The 20872-nt window shown below is 48.5% G+C and overlaps 3 protein-coding genes across 3 annotated transcripts; 1 reads left to right on the top strand and 2 right to left on the bottom strand.

Annotated features, from left to right (window-relative positions):
• Positions 1–5314: 5314 nt before the first annotated feature.
• On the bottom strand, positions 5315–7510 carry LOC119279703. Its single transcript, XM_037560857.1, has 5 exons — positions 7488–7510; positions 7257–7389; positions 6973–7173; positions 6308–6579; positions 5315–5924 (listed from the first exon to the last, which is right to left on the bottom strand). Exons 1-5 carry the CDS (start codon positions 7508–7510, stop codon positions 5315–5317), a joined length of 1239 nt encoding a protein of 412 aa, XP_037416754.1.
• A 694-nt stretch (positions 7511–8204) lies between these two features.
• LOC119281633 lies at positions 8205–13107 on the top strand. Its single transcript, XM_037562112.1, has 3 exons — positions 8205–8458; positions 11830–12065; positions 12541–13107. The coding sequence occupies exons 1-3, from the start codon at positions 8221–8223 to the stop codon at positions 13105–13107; spliced, it is 1041 nt and encodes a 346-aa protein (XP_037418009.1). The 5' UTR covers positions 8205–8220.
• Positions 13108–14419: 1312 nt separating this feature from the next.
• Positions 14420–16876, bottom strand: LOC119279702 (AP2-like ethylene-responsive transcription factor At1g79700). Its single transcript, XM_037560856.1, has 7 exons — positions 16649–16876; positions 16462–16544; positions 16282–16290; positions 15825–15916; positions 15575–15699; positions 15262–15338; positions 14420–14979 (listed from the first exon to the last, which is right to left on the bottom strand). Exons 1-7 carry the CDS (start codon positions 16858–16860, stop codon positions 14420–14422), a joined length of 1158 nt encoding a protein of 385 aa, XP_037416753.1. The 5' UTR covers positions 16861–16876.
• Positions 16877–20872: the final 3996 nt, after the last annotated feature.

Raw genomic sequence — 20872 nt, 5'->3', positions numbered from 1 at the left:
GACGAGATTGTGCGTGCAACCAAAGGCTCATCCAACAGTTGGTGCCAAGGCGAGCCGCTTTCAGGAACCTCAAGACCATTGTTGAATGCCTCGCTGATGAGCTGATCAATGCTGCCAAAGACTCACCCAACAGCTAGTACCAAGACGAGTTGCTTTCAGGAACGTCAAGGCCATTGTTGGGTACCTCGCTGATGAGCTGATCGATGTTGCATAGGGCTTGTCCAACAGGTCGACTATGACCTCTTCCTCAGAAGCTGCATCAAAAGTACAAGAATCGATCCGAGGGAAGAACGAGTCCCGCTCGAAGACAAACACAACATATTCAAAGATAAACCAAGTTCAGATGAATCCAAAAGTTCCAAACCGCAGATTAAAGTGCTCGGGTGTCAAGCTCGAAGGAGTTTCAACAATTACAAAATCACTTGGCATTCCGAGGCAAATAGAGGTGAAGCATACTGTTTTTAGGTCACTCATCAGGAGAAGGGTTGGCTGGGTCACACAAGCTGTCAAGATCGATGATGTCCACAATACGAGTGGCAGCCTCAAGGAAGGTGTCCATGAAGGACTGGAAGGTGTGATTCTTAGTATTCACAACCTTGAGAGCCGCCAACTTGTCTTCTCTAGCATCCTTGCAGTGCACTCGGACCAATGATAGGGCGACGTCGGCGCCACAACAAGCAGACGACTTCTTCCATTCCTGCACTCGGCCAGGGATCTGATTTAGTCGAGTCATCAGTGACTCGAGATCTTGCGAGAGTTCCGCCGGAGGCCAGAGTTTGGATCAACCTGAGTCATCGCCGCCTTCAGTCGAGCCAGATAAGCAACGGCGCCGTCCAAGCGTGACTCCAACCGCAGCAAGTTCATCGCAATGTCATCTTTCACAGGACAATTGATGGGGTCGAGACCTGTCTTGACCTGCACGGTTTCAGCTTCAAAATCCTGACAAAGTTCTGCACAATCATGAAAAATAGTGATTCGACAATGTTACAACATACTTCAATCGACGACAACTAACCGGTCGAGCGGCTGTACCTTCAAGCTTCAGAACCAGTTTCGCGGCAAGTTGTCCCAGATAGGACTCTATCTTGCCTGTCTTGGCTCTTAGGCCTCCGACTTCATTAATTAGGTTCTCCTTGTCCTTCTTCAGTTGCTCAACTTCCCGATTGGCTTCAGAGATGGCAGTCTTTAGCTTCACATTCTCCTCTTCCAACTTGCCGACTGAAGCCAGCTTCTTGTCCGCAAGCGTTGTCTTCTCACGTGCTTCCTTCTGAGCAGCAGCAAGGTCCTGGTCCTTCTTCTCCAAAGCTTCCTTCAGTCTCTCTAAAGAAACAACACTCTTCAGACGAGCCTGAAGTTGACGGTTTTCACTATGCACATCTACTTGTGTGAAGTCACTCGGTTCAAAGATATTGAAAGAAAAACAGTGAAAGACGCGAGCTAATAGGTGGACAAGAGTCGATTGGTTACCTCCCATGATGGTCGTTTCTTCTTGAGCAGTCTTGAGATGCTTCTTTGCAAGTTCGAGATAAAGTTCAAGGCTGATGTGCTTCTTGTTTAGCTCAGAAAGCCGAGCTCCAAGATCACAAGACCTCTGCAGTCAGCGAGAGAGATACATCAGTCGACAGAAATACAAGACAATGACGGTGAAAGTTACTCTAAGACTACTGCCAAATCAAATATTCAACCGTAGTCTCGGGGACTACACCCAGTGGGTGCACTTAGCGTGCCCCCACTGATCTAGATCAACACCCAGCATGGTCTGCCCAGCGTGAGTAAAAAAAACAAGGTAAAAAGGAAGATTCTAAGACCTCAGCCGACTGCCAGCAGTCGACCGTGGTCTCGGGGACTACACCCAGTGAGTGCACTCGGCGTGCCCCCACTGATCCGGACAGAATACTAAGACTCAACACGAGTTGAGTGGAGTGGAAGACTTCCGAAACTCTAAACACAGGCACACCCCAGTGGGTGATCAGATATAAAACAACATTCAAAAGTTCAGTCAGGAGTTCACTAACCTTAACATTGGTTCGCAGGGCGGTGCTGGCGTTATAGGCCACCTGACTGGCCTCGTGCATCACCTTCACCTGCTCCATGACAAGGTTCACCTGGCGAAGAGCCTCCCTGGCAGCACCTGGCGAATCGTCTGGGGTCTGATATGTAGCAAAAAGGGATGGTTCCAAGACGGCCGAAGCAGCTACTGGGTCAGACGCGTGGAGTTGCACTGGAGCAGCAGGAGCCGGAGCAGTCGACCCCGATGGACGATCAGTCGTCAACGGGTTGGCGAAGGTGACGTTGGTCCGAACCGGATCTTCGGAATGCTCGACCACCGCCTCAAGCACCGGCGTCGACTGAGGGACTTGAACTTCAAGCCTTCTCCTTGTTGAGCCCCTGCCTCTCCTCCTCCTCTCCTGTAGAGGCACTTCTTCTTCATCATCATCAGGAAGCACAACGACGTCTGGCGGAACTGCAGCGAAAGAAAAACATCGGAAATTCAGCCGACTGACAACTCAATCGACTAAATGAAGTCTGGTCGAACGGACTTACCAGCTCGGGAGGTGTCCGCGTCGTCGGTCTCCTCGTCTCATGGAGCTTTGTCGATATCCATGTTAGTTGCAACAGAGGTTGGGCTAGAAAGATACATGATCCATTTGGTCAGAACAAAAGCCTCAGTCGGCCTAGATAAATGCAAGAAAGATACTCACCCTGAGGCGACAGAGACGTCCATCTTGATCCTCGGAAAAGTCTTCCGAGTCTTTGGAGGAGCAACCTTGGGCTACTTGGCGACCTTCTCTGTCGGCTCCGGAGTCGACATCCGAGTGCGTTTCTGCGTGTGGGTACTTGGGGCCGCGCTCTTTCTGCGCCCACCCACCGGGTCATGGTGTTTCTTGGATCGGTGTTTAGAGCGTGGCGGCGAGTTGACCGCTTCCTCGTCGTCTGATGCCTCGCTTTCCTCCTCCTCGTCTTCATCCGAAGATTCCCATTCACCGCTCTCCTTCGCGCTGGCCTCTCCCTCCTGGTCCTGCTCTAGAACTTGTTCACCGTTGGGCATCGAATACATGTCAGTAAAAACCTACAAGGCAAGAAGTCAAGTGAAAGTCAGTCGAGCTTAAGGACGGTCGGAATGTGTATGCAAAGATAGTTGGAATAAAGAACAAACCTTGTCGGGTTGATTGTCGTCACTGAAGGGGACAACCCTCATGGCTCCTCTGGGGTTGTCCTGGTTGCCTGTAATGCTCTTCAACCACATGGCCACGGTCTTGGCTGGCACTTCCTCTGGGTGAACACGAGCGGTGTCGTCAGTCCCAGGGTACAACCACATGGGATGGTCACAGTCCTGAAGAGGTTGGATGTGTCGACTGAGAAATACTTCCAGCAGGTCCATGCCAGTGACGCCCTCATTAATCAGTTGGACTACTTTCTCAACCAGCATCTTCGTCTCCATGTTCTCAGTAGCAGTCACTTTTAGTGAGGAAGGAGTCTGGACACGGTCAAAAGTGAAGTGGGGAAGGCCGGTCGACTGACCTGGAGTTGGGAGATCCTGGCAGTAGAACCAGGTCGATTGCTAGCCCCTAACCGACTCATGGAGAGTCATGGAAGGGAAAGAACTCCTCTACCTCTTCTGGATACCCAGACCCCAACACATCTGAATGACATGGGTTTTCGAGTCACTCGTTTTCGCTTTCTTCACCGACTGGGAACGGGTGGTGAAAATATGTTTGAAAAGACCCCAGTGCGGTCGACACCCCAAAAAGTTTTCACACATCGACACGAACGCGGCAAGGTACGTGATGGTATTGGGAGAAAAATGGTGGAGTTGGGCACCGAAGAAGTTCAGGAAACCCCTGAAGAAGGGGTGTGGAGGAAGCGAGAAGCCCCGGTCGACGTGGGTGGCGAGCAGTACACACTCACCCGGTCGAGGCTGCGGCTCCGTCTCCCCGTCAAGCAGCCTTGCTGCACCCTTGGAGATCATCCCGGACTCCACCAGCTCATCCAGATCTTCCTGCCGGAGCGAGGACCGGATCCAATCGCCCTGGATCCAGCCTGGCGGCAGCCCCGAGCGCGATGACGACCCGTGGTTCTGCTTCTTGCCCTTCGCCTCCCCTGTCGCCTTCTTCGCACGCTCCAGCGCCGCTGTTTTATCCTTCACCATGGTGGCGGAGCAGCGGAATCGAGGGCAGAGGAGCCGGATGCAGTGGAGAAGCAGAGGAAGAAGAAAGAAAAATAGACACGCACAGTGCGAATGCCTCGGCTCCGTCACCTTATAAAGGACCACTTCTGAGTGGCTGACGCGTGGGACCAGGCGATCCTGTCAAATCCCGCAACAGTCACGCGCAACGTACGTGGCGAAAAAGGTGGTGCGAAGATCGAGGAGCTACTGTTTATCCGCCCGCTTACTTCGGCGCGCCCCGTCCCGCGTGCTTCCCTGAAATTTCGTATCCCGCGAAATCCGGGATACATTGCTATCAATCGCGCCAAAGATTCTGCACCCCAAGGCAGCACTCGGCAGATGACGCTACAAGTTCAGCCAGCAACTCTCTGAATGGATCAAGGTGACTGAATCGATGCTGAAGTACCAATGTAAGCCTTCCATCCTGCATAAAACACCCGCGAGACGCAAAACTCGGAATGAGTTCAACTTCAACCTACTTTCCACTCGAACCTTAATCCATTTGGGGGCTACTGATGAGGATACAGACCCGGGGTAGGGTCATAGGCCTGACCTATACGTCCTACCCAAGGTCACTACCCTAGAAGACAAGAAGTCCAAGAGGCAACGAACAACCCCCAATCAAAGGCGTCGATTGCAATCCACTCGACCAATCATATCACTCGGGTGTCCCTCCTACCTGTTGTCACTCGACCATATGGGGAATCACTCAACCTACTGAAGGCCAGGAGTCACTCAGCACTGCAATGGTCATACATTCACTCTATAGTCTTTAAGGTCATTTATAACACTTATGATTGGCGTTATCAGTGACGCCCCTACTTTATGTACATTAAGCCCCTTGTAATGGAGGATGGCTGGGGTCCTGGCGCACTCTATATAATCCACCCCCTCCTCTGGGACAAGGGTTGGCACCCCCTATAACATCACACATATAATCCAGTCGGCCGCCTCCGGGCACCGAGACATAGGGCTATTACTTCCTCCGCAAAGGGCCTGAATTCGTAAACCCCGTGTGTACACCTTCACCATAGCTGAGATCTTACCTCTCCATAGCTACCCCCCTTTCTACTGCCAGTCTTAGAACCACGACAGGCGGCACCCATGCCAGCCTCCAAAAAGAACGGCCACGGCCGATCGGACGACCTAGTTCAGGTCGCCGGCGTTGAACATCTCCTTCTGCCTGGCCTCGAACCAGCTCCTCATCTTCTCGCTCATCTTGGTCAAGTCCATGCTCATGATCGCAAGGGCCACCTCCTTTGCTTTGGTTGCGGCATTGGTGGCGTCGATGTCGAGCTGCCTCTGACTGGCCTTGACATTGGCGGCCTCGATGTCGAGCTGCCTTTGCCGGGACGCCTCCTCCATGTTGATCTTGCTCTTCTTGGCCGCCTCCTCCATCTCAAGCTTCTTCCTTTGAAACTCTAGGTATTGCTTCATTTGCTCGTCCTTGCTTTGCCGCTTCTTCTCGTCCCTCACATCCTTTTGAGACATCATGCCATGCAAAGTCTCATGCAAGGCCATGGAGGAGGCATCACGTATGTCGTCCACCTTGGAGTTGGTCTTGCCCCTCGGCCTATTCAACTCCTCGCCATCTCCACCTCCGGGGAACTTGGTCGTCTTCTTGCCTCTCTTCCTTTGAAGTTCACGGTATTGATCCTTGAAATTAGGGCAATTGTTGATGATTGTCCAACAATGCGTAAGAGTGAATGGCTTGTCATTGTGCCGGGCCTTGGATGCTTCCAAAGATTGAAATGCCTACACCACATGATCAACAAGAATTGGACATGCAAACATATACAAGGCCGAAGTCTCATGGCCATAGCAAGGAAAGGACTAGGATGAGGAGAGCATACCATGTCCCCAACGCCGAGACCACTCACGGGTCGTGCTTCAACACTCTCAAATGCGGCGCAATACTTGTTGCACTCTTGTTGGATGAACAGCCACCTCTTTTGAACCGAGGTGATGCCACGGTTCCTTGTAATTTGGTAGGGCTCAAACATCTTCCTTTCATGAAAAGTTTTGTGGACTCTCGTCCAAAAAACTAGGCCCTTTTGTTGCGCGCCCGTCCTCGGATCTTGGCTAATCTCCATCCAACATTGGCAAATCAACTTGTCCTCCTCTTGTGTATATGAACCCGTGCGAATGCTCTTCCTCCACTTTTGTGCTTCCGCTCTTTGGGTGAGCTCGTCGATGAACAATGGCTCGCCACTAATATCAATGTCATTGCCTTCTTCTTCATCGCCATCACCTTCGCAATAGATGTCATCGTATTCATGCCACGAGTCACCATGGTTGTAATCAGCACAGTCGTCGGCCTCTTCATCGACAACGTACTGGGGGCGGCCATCCTGACTTTGGGTCTCCTCGGGATCGTAGGCAGAGCCATGCCCATCGTCGTAGAAGGGGTCCTCGACGGTGGCATTGGTGTTGGCATTCCGTCGAACAAGACGCGGGGGGGGCATGGTGCCCGCAAACGGCGTCCATGCTTGCTTTCTTTGCATCTCGCAGGCCGGCCGGCCACCGCTTCTGCACTCAGGTGTGACGTTGAGGTCGATGACGACCAAGGGGCGCGGGGTGGACGGCGCGATCACGCCAACGTCCAGCGACCCTGAGAAACGGGTCTGGTCGTCGTGCCTTGGCGGGGGAAAGCCGGGTGACATAGGCGTGGTCCGTGACGTCGGCGACTGGCAGTGCGGAGGCCGAGCGACCCACGAGCCTATGCTCGTCGGGCCGACGGCCGCTACAGAGAAACCCGCCAGACGACAAATGCCAAGCATGAGGAGGGTGTGCGCTTTGTTGACGATGGCCTCCTTCTCCTCGACCTCGGCCTTGCGCCGCGCGGCCTCCATCGCATCGCGCTCAGCGGCGAACTTGGCCGCAGCGGCATTGTCCTTGACGACCGCCCTCCGGTTCCTCCTCTTCACCGATTCCGCGTCCAAGTTGGCGATCTCCTCCGGCGTGCACTCTGACCGCAGCTTCCTTAGTGCCTTGGCCTTCTTCTTCTTGACCATTTCGGGCGGGTTGACGGCCAGGGCGCCGGAATTCGGCTGGGCGTCGGCCGTGGACGGGGGAGGGAGGGGGCGGCGGGACGTGGGAGGGTTTGGGGGGAAATGGCGCCAAATGGGGCGCGCTGGGGGAGGGGGGTTTGCTTTGTGCCACCGACAGGCGGGCCAAGGGAGGACAAGCGCGCGTTCTGTCCGTCCGCGCGATGTCCGTTTCTCCCCAAAATCGACGCAAACTTGGATCAGTGATGGGTCGAAAACGGACAAAAGTCCGTTTGCTCCGCGCGCTGGGCCGTCTGGTTCGTCCGTTTTACCTTAAACGGATGCGCACGGACATGATGCCTAACCTAGCTCATGGGGCTGCGTTAGCTCCGGACAGCTTTGGGGCTTGGGGCTGGTACAGGTTACGAGAAAGACTGAATACAAAGGGTGTTTTCTGCTAAAGATCACAATGCAATCTGCTGGGCCGAACATGACTTGATCTGGACCGCAGATTTCGGATCGGACGCCAGTGTCTCAACCACGCCGCCTCGTTCATTCATCTCCAAAGTCTCAACCACGCCGCCTCGTTCATTCATCTCCAAAGTCTCAACCACGCCGCCTCTCGGCCTCTCCCCCCGTACCATCTGTTCATCTCTCCTCAACCCCGCTCCGCCTTGCCTCGGTGGGGCCCTCCCGAACTTGCGCAACGAGATGCTCCACTCACGGCGGAATCTGTACCGTAGCTCCCGGTGCGTTTATATAATTTCTACTGACACCAAAGTTGAATTTTGAGCGTTTGAATCGTATTCGGCCAAGTCTTATTGCTCATTATATCATCCGCCCTCCCTAATCCGGCCGGGGGAAATTGGAATTTATAAAAAATTTTGTAGTTGGAAATTATATTTCTGTTGAGCTAGAGTTAGAACGGGTGACTATATTTACATTTCTATCCTGCGTGATAGCGTGTGTGTATCTTATTTGAATCGGATTCTAATGTTGCTCTTTGATGATAGATCTGCTTACGAATCCTTCCTGATGGCAAGGAATATTGCAGTGCATGGCCGTATGAAGCCGATTGGGCCCAACCAGCTCCCGTATGGCAATGCATTTTTCTGCACCTCCGGTAATCCTCTGGGCGAACAAGTTGGCATCACCAAAGGGAAGGATAGAGCAGAAGCGAGTAGGGAGACCAAAAAGCTCAATGTGCCATCAGCCTTCATCTTTACAAATAGTAGCCATCGCGATGGGTCTATATACAAAAACTCGTGTCTCGACGTATTTTGCGTTAAAAAACGTGGTGAGAGTAAGTGATGCAAATCTCTTTCCTGTATTGCTCATATTTGAGAATTTCTATTATTTATCCTTTAAAAGTTTGATGCTGTTTTTTTTAAATGTGCAATGTATATTTTGATTGTTGTACTGAAATTGCTCAGCAGGAGGTAGATCTGCATGCAGGATTTATATCTTAAATATCTATGTAGAAATCTGGTGATTGATAATGCATGATTATAATTTGGACACAACTCTTGTTCCCTGTAATTAGTAATCACTATGACTGGTAATTATGTCCATGTGATGGGTGTTAAACTATTAATATTGAGTTGCTATCAGAGTAGAAGTCCAAGTATTTAGTTATTATATTGTTTTCCTGGAATTCCAGTATTTTTATGTAAGTTAGTAGATTAGCTCAATCACATAAAGGATGAATGATCAGTGATAAGATTTTGTTTGAGCGCCACTTGCTAACATCGTAAAGGGGAAAAGGCTGTCAATAGAGGAATATGTTTAGACGTATATGTGATATTTTTATACAGTATTATATTTTGTCACATAAAGCAAAAAATATTAACAATTTCAAATAAAAGATGCATGGTCAATTATAACATTTTTGTGTGAGAGCATTAATTGCTAATATCATAAGAAAAAGGACTAGCTAAATCAAATATGCTTAGTTGTGTACGTAATACTTAGTGTTATCATCATAACCATCTTGATTTTCAATTAATTTTCATCTTGGGGCAAATTCATAAAACTTTATATAGTTCGCCAGACTACTATATTTTGTATTATTAATTATTGTTTATAATTCATAGTTAATCAAATGACTTAAAATGTCTCATGTAAATATAATATGTTTAGCTTCATATTTACCTGTTAGTGTTATTTTGATAAACATCTTTTTAATTTATCAAATAAATCCGTACTCTTTTTGGTTGATTATCTCTATTACATAAACGAGTGAATGGTTAATGATCAGATCCGCGTGTGAGTTCTAATTGCTAATAAGTTCTGAGAGTGGCGTTTTGGCACATGGAAGCATATGCTCCTGGATTTTAAAATGTGTTTTAAACATATTTTAAAATGTCACAAAATTCTGAAAAAATGATTCTCGCGTACATCTCAGCATTCTATGTGCATACAAACTCGTTTCGTGAAAAACCGACAACGTTTGTGTCACATGCAAAAAGGATAAAATTTAGTGTTAAAAAGGGCTTTTCATGAGAATTTTTTTTGTCTTTTACACAAGGCGTATAAAATGCCAGTTTTTCACGAAACTTGGTGTGCACACATACAATGATGAGATGTGCATGTCAAATTTGTGTTTGGAATTTTTTGACTTTTTGAAATATATTTTTTGATGGCAGGAGCATATGCTCCTATGTGCCAAAGTGAATTTCCGGTTCTATTGCTAGTCATTATTGTTAGCATTATAACCACCTTGATTCAATGGAGAACAAAGATGGTTTGGAGGCTAGTTTAATTATGGTGGTGGCTGCTAGTGGAGAGGGTGCTTGTATGATGGTGGACTAGGCGGGTATGGAAAAGCTGGGTTGATGCGATTGGTGGCAGTGGCGTAGGCAGTGGCACGGTATTTAATGTTTGTCGGTGGATTGGAGCATAGATTGGAGTAGTGGTGTGGAACGTGGTGGACTGTAGGTATGCTAGTTGAGACATGGTAGATGATATGAGCGTATGTTGGTCGTGGATGCTGCAACGGTGGTGGAGGGAGTCATCGGGTTGCTGCTAGAGGGCAGTGAACCCAACAAGCCGGGTGTGCTTGAATCACCGGATAGGGTGTGGTGGTCAAGCCTCCACGGTGGAGTGCGGTGTGATGATCTCGCAGAGCGACTGCTACTACATGATCCAATATTCTGCCATAATTTGTGTAGGTGTTACCGCCTCCTGCTTGAGAAGCATCCTCAGCCGAGCCAACAGTCGGCCATTGAATTTGATACCAAGCTGTTATGATTCTTAGATTGAAGGTTGATGCCATGCCCAAGGGGTGCTTTTCGACGATGAGTCGCTAGTTGTCGGGTGTCGTGCAATCAACTCTGAGGGAGATAACAGGGTAGAGGAGACAACAAGAGACTAGGAACTATAACTTCTTTATTGATTGTCTCGAAACCAATCGTGGCTGCCATTTCAAATAGAGGAAATCCTAACACGTGACTTGACTTGGAACTCATTTAGGATTCAGACTCCTACTTACGTACACTCAGGTAACCTATACAAATACTTTTTATATTAGGGAACAATCTTGACTAGGAAGGCGAATGTAATAATTAGTGTATATGTAGTAATATAGCTATGTCTAATAACTAATGCTGTATTATAACTGTACTGGTTTTCAACAAATGTTGGAGTTGCGGCAAATTCACAATTTTCTATTTATTTTTCTTGAGTATTATATTTTATCTTAGCAATTATTGTTTTTTTAAATCACATGGGTGAATATGTCTCATGTAAATAGTACTTCCTCCGTTTTTATTTGCTCTGTGTATTAGCTTTGTTTGAACTACAATCTCTATGAACTTAGACAAGTTCATAGAAAAAGTTATCGACATCTACAATACCACTAGATTAATCTTTGAATACATCACATCTTTTTATTATAAATGTTCACACTGTTTTCTATGAACTTGGTAAAAATCTATAAAGTTTGACTTAGGACAAAACTAATAGGTGGGGTAAGAATAGAGGGAGTATATGTCTACTTTATATTTTTCGCATGATTCATGGTAAAAGAATGAGAGCTCGTGCTATCTTCTGTAAAAAAAAATCATCGCCTAGCTCGAACTTAGCATGATGTAATAAAACTTATGGTTGACACTGTAGATAATATAAGTGCAATTACCATTGTTGGTATTATAACCATCTTGATCTTCAGTAAATGTTAGAGTTAGGCCAAATTAATCTTTGTTTATTTATTTATTTTATAGATTATTTTATTTGGTCTTAGCAATATGATCTATTTTTGGAAATCACATGAATAAGTTCGCATAACCTGTGAGTACATACAATTGTAAATATATATTAGGAAATTGTGATATGTGGATTATGAATAGATTTGGAAAGTTCTATTAGGTACACGTAAGTTCAATATTTTTTAGAACATTTTGTCATGCATAAAATGAAAATTCTACCATGTGTTTGTGTAGCTTGGATCTTAGTAAACTGTTCATATAACTTGGCCCCCGAAAGTTATACTTTTCCTTGGAGCATTGTTTTATTCTCCTCACTTATTTGACTAGTGTATTTATCCTGTTATCTTCTTAAATGAATATTGTTATTAGATAAATTTTACTATAACTTAACACAAGTAGGTAGTTGTAAATCATCACTATACTATTTATGATAAGCATTTCTCTAATATTATCTAGTTTTTGACTGAAGCACAATTGGAGCCAATGCGGATATCAGACCCTGCTAATTGCTTTCCTGACCAGAAAAGGTGTCGTGTGCATTTTGAATGTGACATGATGCAATTTTTCTCATTAAAATTGGCTAAAGTTCCTATGAACGCAAGTTCGGTACAATTGTATGGATATATAGCAGCACGGGATTATTTGGATTTATCGCTTAATTATATTGTCAATCGTAGCAAGGACAATCCCCTTATGGTGCGACAGGTGCGCATCTTTATCTAGATGCAGTTATTTTAAATACATTTCATTTGGCAGTGTAAGCTTAATTCCGTCACATGGATCTGAGCACAACGAATATCGTAGCCCTTGAACTGCAAATTCCTTTATGCTTCATTGTTGCAATAAGTGAAATGTTATCTTGACGCAACATTTGAGGTGTTGGTAATGATGGCTCCACTTTAAGTGAAATGTTATTTTATCAGTATGGATTATTGCATAGAAATACATGTGCCTTGGACGATGTTATACAAAGAGGGTGTTATCTTTGCAAATATTAGGCAAGTTTATTGTTAGTTGTCTTCGCATGATTTATCTAACATTAAGTTTTATGTGCAACCAACTTATGTTTGTAGGCGAGTTTAGAATCTATGTTATCATTTGTTTGTGATTCTTCCTCAATTGGTTAGAAACAGGTGTACTTTTGATGATGAGCTACTAGCAACTAATGATAGTTTTGCAGGGTTCTCTCATTGAGATGACTGGCCCTAAGAGAGGCATCACAATGACCAGCCCTGTTCTAGTTGAGTATGACATGAGGATCAAGGAAGGGGAGCAAGAAGAATATGATCTACAATTAATTGATGGTGCAACAGACTTCTGCGAAGTAACCACACCTTCTCATCCATTCACGAGTCAGATTAATGGCGATTGTGGTGCAGTTGACATCACTTTAGCACACGTCGTCAATGCAGTGGAGGCCACAATAGATGTTATTGTATCAGAAGTGCGGAGTGGATTCAATTTATCTCTCGGTTCGTATGTGTTTGTAGGTGGGTCATATCAAGGAATCGAGCTCCTGCGTGATATTATTGGTGAGTCATGTGTCATAACAAGAAGATATGTGATTGCCGTAGAGATGGATAGTTGGATGCACTTGAAGCTCATGGTAGGCCGGGAAGGTTCAAAATACGATGATTTGGAACGTCATTGTCGCTTCAAAGCAAACCTCCATGGATATGCACGTCGACAAATACTGCTTGAGCATGCCTCTATCTCGCTAAAGGTGACTTGGTCGGCTATGCCATGAAGTAGTCTTGTTTCAAATTCGAATTTTTGTTTCATTATTTGATCTTGAGTACATATCTACTTGGCACTAGATGGATGTCTACTTACTATCTCTACTTGCATATGCATCATCGATGTACCTATTTTGGCAATGTCCGATTACTAAGGCGATTTGGCGTTGGGTAGAACGCTGGGCAGGTTGTGAAACTCTGAATCCACAATCTAGGGCCACTGTGTGTAGTGCAACAAGTCTGGGATGCGATCGTCACATCGACCCTGGTGCCGCACATCCTGACTGTATGGGAGATTGGTTGGAGCGTAACAGAAGACTGTTTCAGGGGAAGATCAACAACCTAAACGATGTCATCACCTCCATCAGAAGATCATTAGAGTCTTGGCGTTTACCGTTTAGCCGGAGCTAAATGCTTGCAGCACCCCTTTGGGATCCACCCTGAGAGTATCGACCTAGGTATGTAGGGAGGTGTGTTCTTGTTTTTCCTTTCTCTATTATTTCTCTCCTTACTCAATGCCTTGTGCATCCGAGCATGTATTATCCACCTATCAATGTTAAAGCCCTCGTCTTGCTGGATCTTTCAAAAGAACATTGTGCTGGAACTGAGCATTGCCATGTGTCTTACCTGTTTTGTTTCAATGAGAAGCAGATAATGTTTTCTTTACGTGCTTTAAGCATGGCTAAAAATGCGACCTATGCAAAAAAGACAAATTTATGGACTTTGAGGATGAATGGTATCATGTGTTCAAAAGCCTCAAATTTGTTTTTTTTCAAAGCCCTCATTTCAGGGTATTTCACTCTGTATATGTTTATTTTTTCATAATTTTTTTGAAACATAGAAATATGAATTTTGAAAAATGTGAATGGAGGCCTTAATGGAGCTCGGCCTCCAAAAGCAATTTTCGCAGTGTTATATAACTTATGATACCACACAGACTCCTGTCAAAGCAACATGACCGAGCCAGCAATAGGACTACATCGTTGGCCGATAGGGTGCAAATACCGAAAATTTACATCAAAAGCTCGAGCCTTCTCCACTTCTCCACTTCTCCCGCTTTCACGTGTCACAAGGAACCGGCTAGCGGTCACGTACGAGCGTCCCTTCCACTTTGACACTAATTTGGTCGCCAAAATCAACCGCATTGCATGCTCCTTGGCCAGAGATATGTACAACCCCCCAAAAGAAGCTTACACTCCACCTTACGAGTTACGACTAGTGCCTACTACAAGCCCGAGCCATGGTCCATGGTCCATGGACATGTACTTACACGACCGGAACGTGCAACACACCGGCACCACCAACATGGGCCACGTCCGTGAGTCACCACCAGCGGCCAGACGACAGCGAGCTGATCGTGGCGGCGCGCGGTACTTCGGCGTCGCCGGGCGCGGCGAAGAGCACGCTCTCGATGTCGTCCTCGAAGAAGCCCACGTCGCCCGGCACCGGCAGGTCGGGCAACTCGTCCGAGTCCAACGGCGTTGGCCACCCTGCGCCGGGGGCGGCGACGCGCGCGCGGCGGGGCGGGTACCTTGCCTCGAAGTCGGCGCGGTCCACGCAGAGCGCCTGCAGGACCTCGGCGATGGCGCGGTCCACGCGGTCGGCGTCGTCGCGGAGCGCCGGGGCGGGCGGCGGCTCGCGCTCGAACTCGAAGTCGTCCTCGGGCTCGTCCTTGGGCTCGACCTTGGGCGGCAACAGCGGCAGTGGCGCCGGCGGCAGCGAGCATGGACGAGCCGCGGCCGGCTCCGTGTCCGGCTCGGCCTTGCAGGGGAGCGGCTGCGGGATGTCCACGTAGCAGTCGGCGTCGAAGTTGGTGACGGCGCCGGGGCCACGGATTCGTATCGCGGCGAGGTCGTAGGCCCTGGCTGCCTCCTCCTGGGTATCTGGAGAGAAAATGCCAAGCACAACAGACCTTTCAGAAACCCACACTCCGTGTCTCCTCTCTTTCCCGGAGAAGAGAAAAAGCAAAAGAACTGCACTATGTGGAGCCTACGGTAACGATGTCAAAGCGTATTAGAAGCATGAAATGGAGGTTAATCATCTCACACAAATCACAGTCACATGGAAGATTATTGTTCTGACGGTGGCTGTAGCAAATTGAGATGGCTGTTTCTTGAGATTTATCCACACAAATTGGTAAATTTACTACTAGTTCAAGGACACACCGAATATTCCCAAGTAGGAGTACTGCGTGCCGGCAGCGTGACCAATCCTCGCCTCCCACCGGCCGTTCGCGTGATGCCTGCGGTGCCACAGTTGGCGCCAATAAGTTGTTAGATCAATGGAAATGCTTACTACTCCCTCTGTCCATAATATAATCTCATAATATAAGAACGTTTTTGATACTACACATGTAGTGTCAAAAACGTTCTTATATTATGGGATGGAGGCAGTACTAACAATGCAGTCAAATTGCACGCACTGTCCTGAAACTTCACCGCAGACACACAGTGCTCATTAGCTCGAGGTGCGTAGTACCTTGTAACTCCCCTGTACTTGGAGACGCCTCTTGTGAAGCCACTGCTGTTGCGCCTCAGCCTGGCCAGGTACTCTTCCCGTGTCATCCGCTGCATCCTCTCGCGCTCCTGCCTGTACGTGTCCACCTGCATTTATCACAGCCTAATCTTATTAAGTTCCACTCTGAATAAAATCAGCAGTCCGAGAAGTAGTAGCGGTTGCACTGAGACAAGTCAAGACTCAAGACAGGTAGGAGTGTCTCTGAACTTACTGGGAAGTTGAGGAGCCCGCAGTCTGAGCCCCAGCACTTGAGCGCCGCGAGATCATGAGAGCGAGCTGCTTCCTCCTCTGTCTTGTAACATCCTGCCAAGAAACACAAGATTACTTAGGATGATCTTAATCTTAATCAATGTATACGCAGCGGTAGTGCCACAGTGCCTGATGCTTTTGTGCATATGTTTTGGACCCATGCATGGGGACAAAAATATAAAACGAGCTTTCCACTTTACCAAGGCGCTGCTGTTTTTCTTTTTACCCTGCTTTCCCCTCAGACAAAGGCTCAAACAAAGGAGAAAGTGGTTGCAGAATTCGAAATTCGAAAATTAATCCGAGGGAGGCTACCGTGGGCAATGCAATCTGGACTTTGGCAGCATACAGAATAATTTGTGAATCATGGGCATTGGAAAGTATGCGGGCTTTTCCAAGAAGCGAGAGGATCTTGAACTCACCCAAATAAACTAATGGAGGCGAGTCATGGATGCGTATCGCCGTTCGCCAATGTCGAGGCAGACGAACACAAGATTGATTCCAAACAGAGTAGTTAGAGAAGAAGAATGTCAGCACATGAAAGATAAAACTAGAGAGTGGTCAAGAATAAATCAAGGAAAACAGAGACAAGATTGTCTCACCCTGTTTGCCTCTCCTGCCCTGGGCCGTGCTCCGGCAATGCCTGTCCCACAGGTGCGCCTCGTACCTCCCCGAGATGCTGTGCCTACATCAAAGAGCGCACGCCCGTCGGAGATCAATCAGAAAGGAGGACACAGACTGCGGCGCGTCGGACGCAAGCAGGAAGGGAAGAGAGAGCTCCTGGCTCACCTGGTGACGCCCTTGTAGATGGACGACCTCCTCGACGGGACAACCACGGCGTCGCTCCGGCCCCTCTTCTTCTTCTTCCTCCCGAGAGTCCGCGCGCTGGACGGCGCAATGCGGGAGCCCCAGGGCCAGGAGGACGCCGAGGAGGAGGAGGCAGGGGAGAGCGGGGCGGCGCCACGGCAGGGCTGCTTCTTGGTCGTCGTCATGGTGACCATGGCCAGGCGAGCGAGCCAGCCGCGGTTCCGCTTTTGATCGTACCTTCCTTCCCTCGAGCCAGCCGTGGGTTTCTACTAATGGGAAGGAGAACGGACGCCGAGCAGGTGAGCCCTGCCTATGCGGAAGCGGCAGTGGGGCACTGGCTCTGACCGGCAACCATACCACATGCTGCTTTGGGAAGGGACGGGCTTGACCGCGGTTAGGTCGGCCGTAGGGCGCTTTCACTGGTTTGGTAAAAGGAGGCAACCGGGGTTAAGGGCTGACCGGACGGGGCAGGAGGGTTTTTGGGAACAGCGTGTGGTGGGTGGTGGGTGCGTCGCGTCGCCACGGGGTTTTTGTGTTTGCGCGCGCGCTCGACGCTTGGCGTGGGCGGGGTGCCCGGCGACGTGGCGGTGTGAGGTGATCGGGGGGCCATCTTACGGTCATAGTGTCGGGGTCATCGGGTGAAATTTCGGATGCATTTTTATACAGGGCATATGTTTTCTAAAAAATATAAAAACTTTCGATTGGTTCATATTCAATCATGGCGATACAACGAACACCAGAAATAAAACTGCATTCATATCCGTGGACCATCTAGCAACGACTAAAAGCACTGAAGCGAGCTGAAGGGGCGCCGCCGCGATCGCCCCTCCCTCGCTGGAGCCGGACAAAACTTGTTGTAGTAGACATTCGAGAAGTCGTCGTATTAAAGACTGGTAGGACCGACAAAACAGAATAATATCCGCCGCCGATGAAGAGAAGTATAGGTCGGAAGGATCCAACCATAAAATACATGAACGTAGACGAACGAAGCCCGGTTTCGAACATATCCACCAAAGACAACCACCGACCAGATCTATCGGAGAAACACCTCCACACGTCATCCGATGATGCTATAACGCACCTATGGGACGATGTTAGAGTTGTGTCGAATATTATATACAATGTAGCTTACGGTTGGACGCTAAGTTGTATTGTGTTTACAGGGTATGCAGTCGTGTCCTAGTAGGACACTTGTATCCTAGACCTCTCATGTATAGTAGGGGTAGACACACGATGTTACCTATGCCAACATAGTAGCACAGGCACGCATGGAAGCCGGCGGCGTGTGCCGGCTCCCGGGCGGCCAGGGTGCGGTATTGTGATGGTGTCACGGGGAGGAGCGCCCGTAGTGAGGCCCCGAAGATGTAGCCATATCGGTGAACCTCGTTAACAAATCTTGGTGACATGCCTCGTGTGATTGCTTGGTCTTCGGATGATCGATTACGTGCCCCGTATTTATTCTAACAGACGAGGCCTAGGTGGGAAGAATCTTATTCCATCTTCTGGGAGCCACCCCGTCTCGTCTTTCTGAGCAGGACATAAACTCTAACGAAAATCAAAGAAACATATAAAAAGAAAGCACTCTCGCCGGCAAGGGCTGGAGTCCACCGTGCCCCCATGGCCCTAAGGCCACACACTACTGTAGGAATGCCTAGCAGTGGTGGGCGCAAAGCCTAATAGTGACGGGCCAGGCTCTTAGGGCCGCCCGCTGCCGACCTCCTGCCAGTGCTATTATGGCATCAGTGGTGGGAGGGCGACCCTCCACTGGTCGATTGCCACGGTGGTGGGCGCGCGAACTTGCATGCCAGTGGTTATCTTCCTTCAACAGCGGGCGATGCTTTCCTGTCCGCTACTACTTATTCATGTTGCAATGCCGAGCATAGTGGCTCACCCACCACTACGGGCTTATCCATGGGAATTACAATTTTGCAGCCACGACACCAATTGTGTTGCCATGGATGTGTTTTGCATAAATTCAATATAAAGAGCAAATGAAGCACTCATTGTATGCTTAGGCATGCAAGTTCACTAGATAATTAGTACTCTTCATAGCAACTAGTAACACTTTAAGTTTGTTCAAGTTTACAAACCAACATCAAAATATGACATGCATCTTAACTAAGTAACGAAGAGTTCATCAGCTAGGAGATATTTGGCTGGTCCTTATTTCTAAATAAGATCTACAACAACCATCATCCGGAAGTTGTTCCTGTTGTTCCTTATCATGATGACCACTGTTGCGTCAACCATTAGTCATCGTCTCTTTCCCTTCAAGAATTCCCGTCAGCCGACCTCGTAGAACGACATGCGGCCGTATGTGTCCGTCTTATTCGAACACTGGTGAAAGGACCTGCTACTCCAAGGCTCACTTCGGCCATGCCGGCAGTAGGGATGTCTGTCGGTGTCAAAACCGGCAGATCTCGGGTAGGGGGGCCCAAGCTGTATGTCTGAGGATCGATGGTAACAATGATCAAAAGGACACAATGTTTACCCAGGTTCGGGCCCTCTTAATGGAGGTAAAACCCTACTCCTGCTTGATTATATTCAATGAGTATAGGGGCTACAAGAGTTGATCTACCTCAAGATCATAATGGCTAAACCCTAACTTGGCTAGCCTATCAATATTACGATCCTGCCTCCGGTCTAAGCCCTCCGGTTTATATAGACATCGGAGGGGCCTAGGGTTGTACAAAGTCGGTTGAACAAAAAGAAAATAGCATATCCGGACACCTAAACTTGTCGTTCATGCATACGAGAGTCCTAACCGAACACGAGAGGTAGTCATCTTCCTTGTATCTTGACGGCCCATTAGTCCGGATCGTATCAAATAGACCGGATGCCCGAGGACCCCTTAGTCCGGGACTCCCTCAGTAGCCCCTGAACCAGTCTTCAATGACGACATGTTCGACGCGCAGATTGTCTTCGACATTGCAAGGCAGGTTCCACTCCTTGAGCTATATATCTATTTTTCTTCACAAGGGAACTGTATCCGGCTCTGCATAGTTAACACAACCCTTAGCCACGAAGGCAGGACATATAAAAACTGGGAATAATGTCTTTACTGACAACTTTTTCCGGTGAAGCGTCAGACTTGACCCTTTGGTATCTTGATCCGTTTTCACACCACGCATTTCATATTTTGAGGCCAAGCCCTCTTGGCCCATCTCGTCAAAATAAAGAACGTGCCCACTTATTACGGGATTGCTCATCAATAAGATTTGGGTAATCCAACCGTTTATGGTGCATGCCCATGTTGGGAACAGGCGAGTTTCAAGGCATAAGTGGGGGGACGATTGGCATTTTTACTGCCTATAAGAGGGAAATAGATTTCTCCTCTCTTCCCCACACCTTCCAATCTCCTCAGCCTTCCAATCTCCCAAGCTCTCAGCACCCGAAAGAAAGTTTTCATCCTCCTCACCACCACCACCTCCTCCGACCATGGTCGGATCCGGTTCCAAAGGCAAGTGGGAGTCCTCCTCCGTGACGGAGAAGGAGATAAAGGATCTCCTGAGTGCGGGATACCTAGCTGCAACCATCGCACACAGGCTCCCCACCAAGGGTCAGATCATCCCCACTCCGGAGCCCGGCAAAAGGGTCGTTTTCCTCCCCCATTTCCTTAGGTTTTACACTCCATCCCTTCGTCCGGGGGCTCATGTTCTATTACGGGCTAGATTTCCATGATCTAGCCCCGAACTCTTTCCTCCACATCTCGATGTTTATCGTCGTGTGTGAGGCTTTACTCGGCATCCCCACACACTTCGGCCTATGGTTGAAGATCTTCATGTGAAGCCGAAGGTGGTCGACGGGCAGTACGCGGACTGCAGCAAGGCCATGATAAGTAAGCTGCCCAATGTCACATGGCCCAAGGGGGCCTTTGTCGAGACCGTCAAGGTCTGGCAACAAGAGTGGTTCTACATCACCGAGTTGCGCCGTACCAAGTGGGTGGGGATTCCAAAGTTCAAATCCAGACCCCCCATGAGGCTCATTTCGTGGACCGCTCAGGGCCTCGATTGGGGGTCTTAGACGGAGGTGCAAACGCTGCAAACGCGCATCACCAACGTGCTGAGCAAGAACATCATTCTCACCAATGTGGTGCAGATCATGCTCTTACGCCGCATTCTCCCCTGCCAACGTCGGACTTCCCCCATGTGGGAGTTTGATCCGAAGGAGCCGCAGACTCTGAAGTACTTCCTTGGCACGACGCAT

Source organism: Triticum dicoccoides, chromosome 3B (genome assembly GCF_002162155.2).
Source record: "Triticum dicoccoides isolate Atlit2015 ecotype Zavitan chromosome 3B, WEW_v2.0, whole genome shotgun sequence".
Taxonomy (NCBI): Eukaryota; Viridiplantae; Streptophyta; class Magnoliopsida; order Poales; family Poaceae; genus Triticum; species Triticum dicoccoides.
Note: the sequence above shows the minus strand (reverse complement) of the source record. Positions and strands in the feature narration are given on the sequence as shown.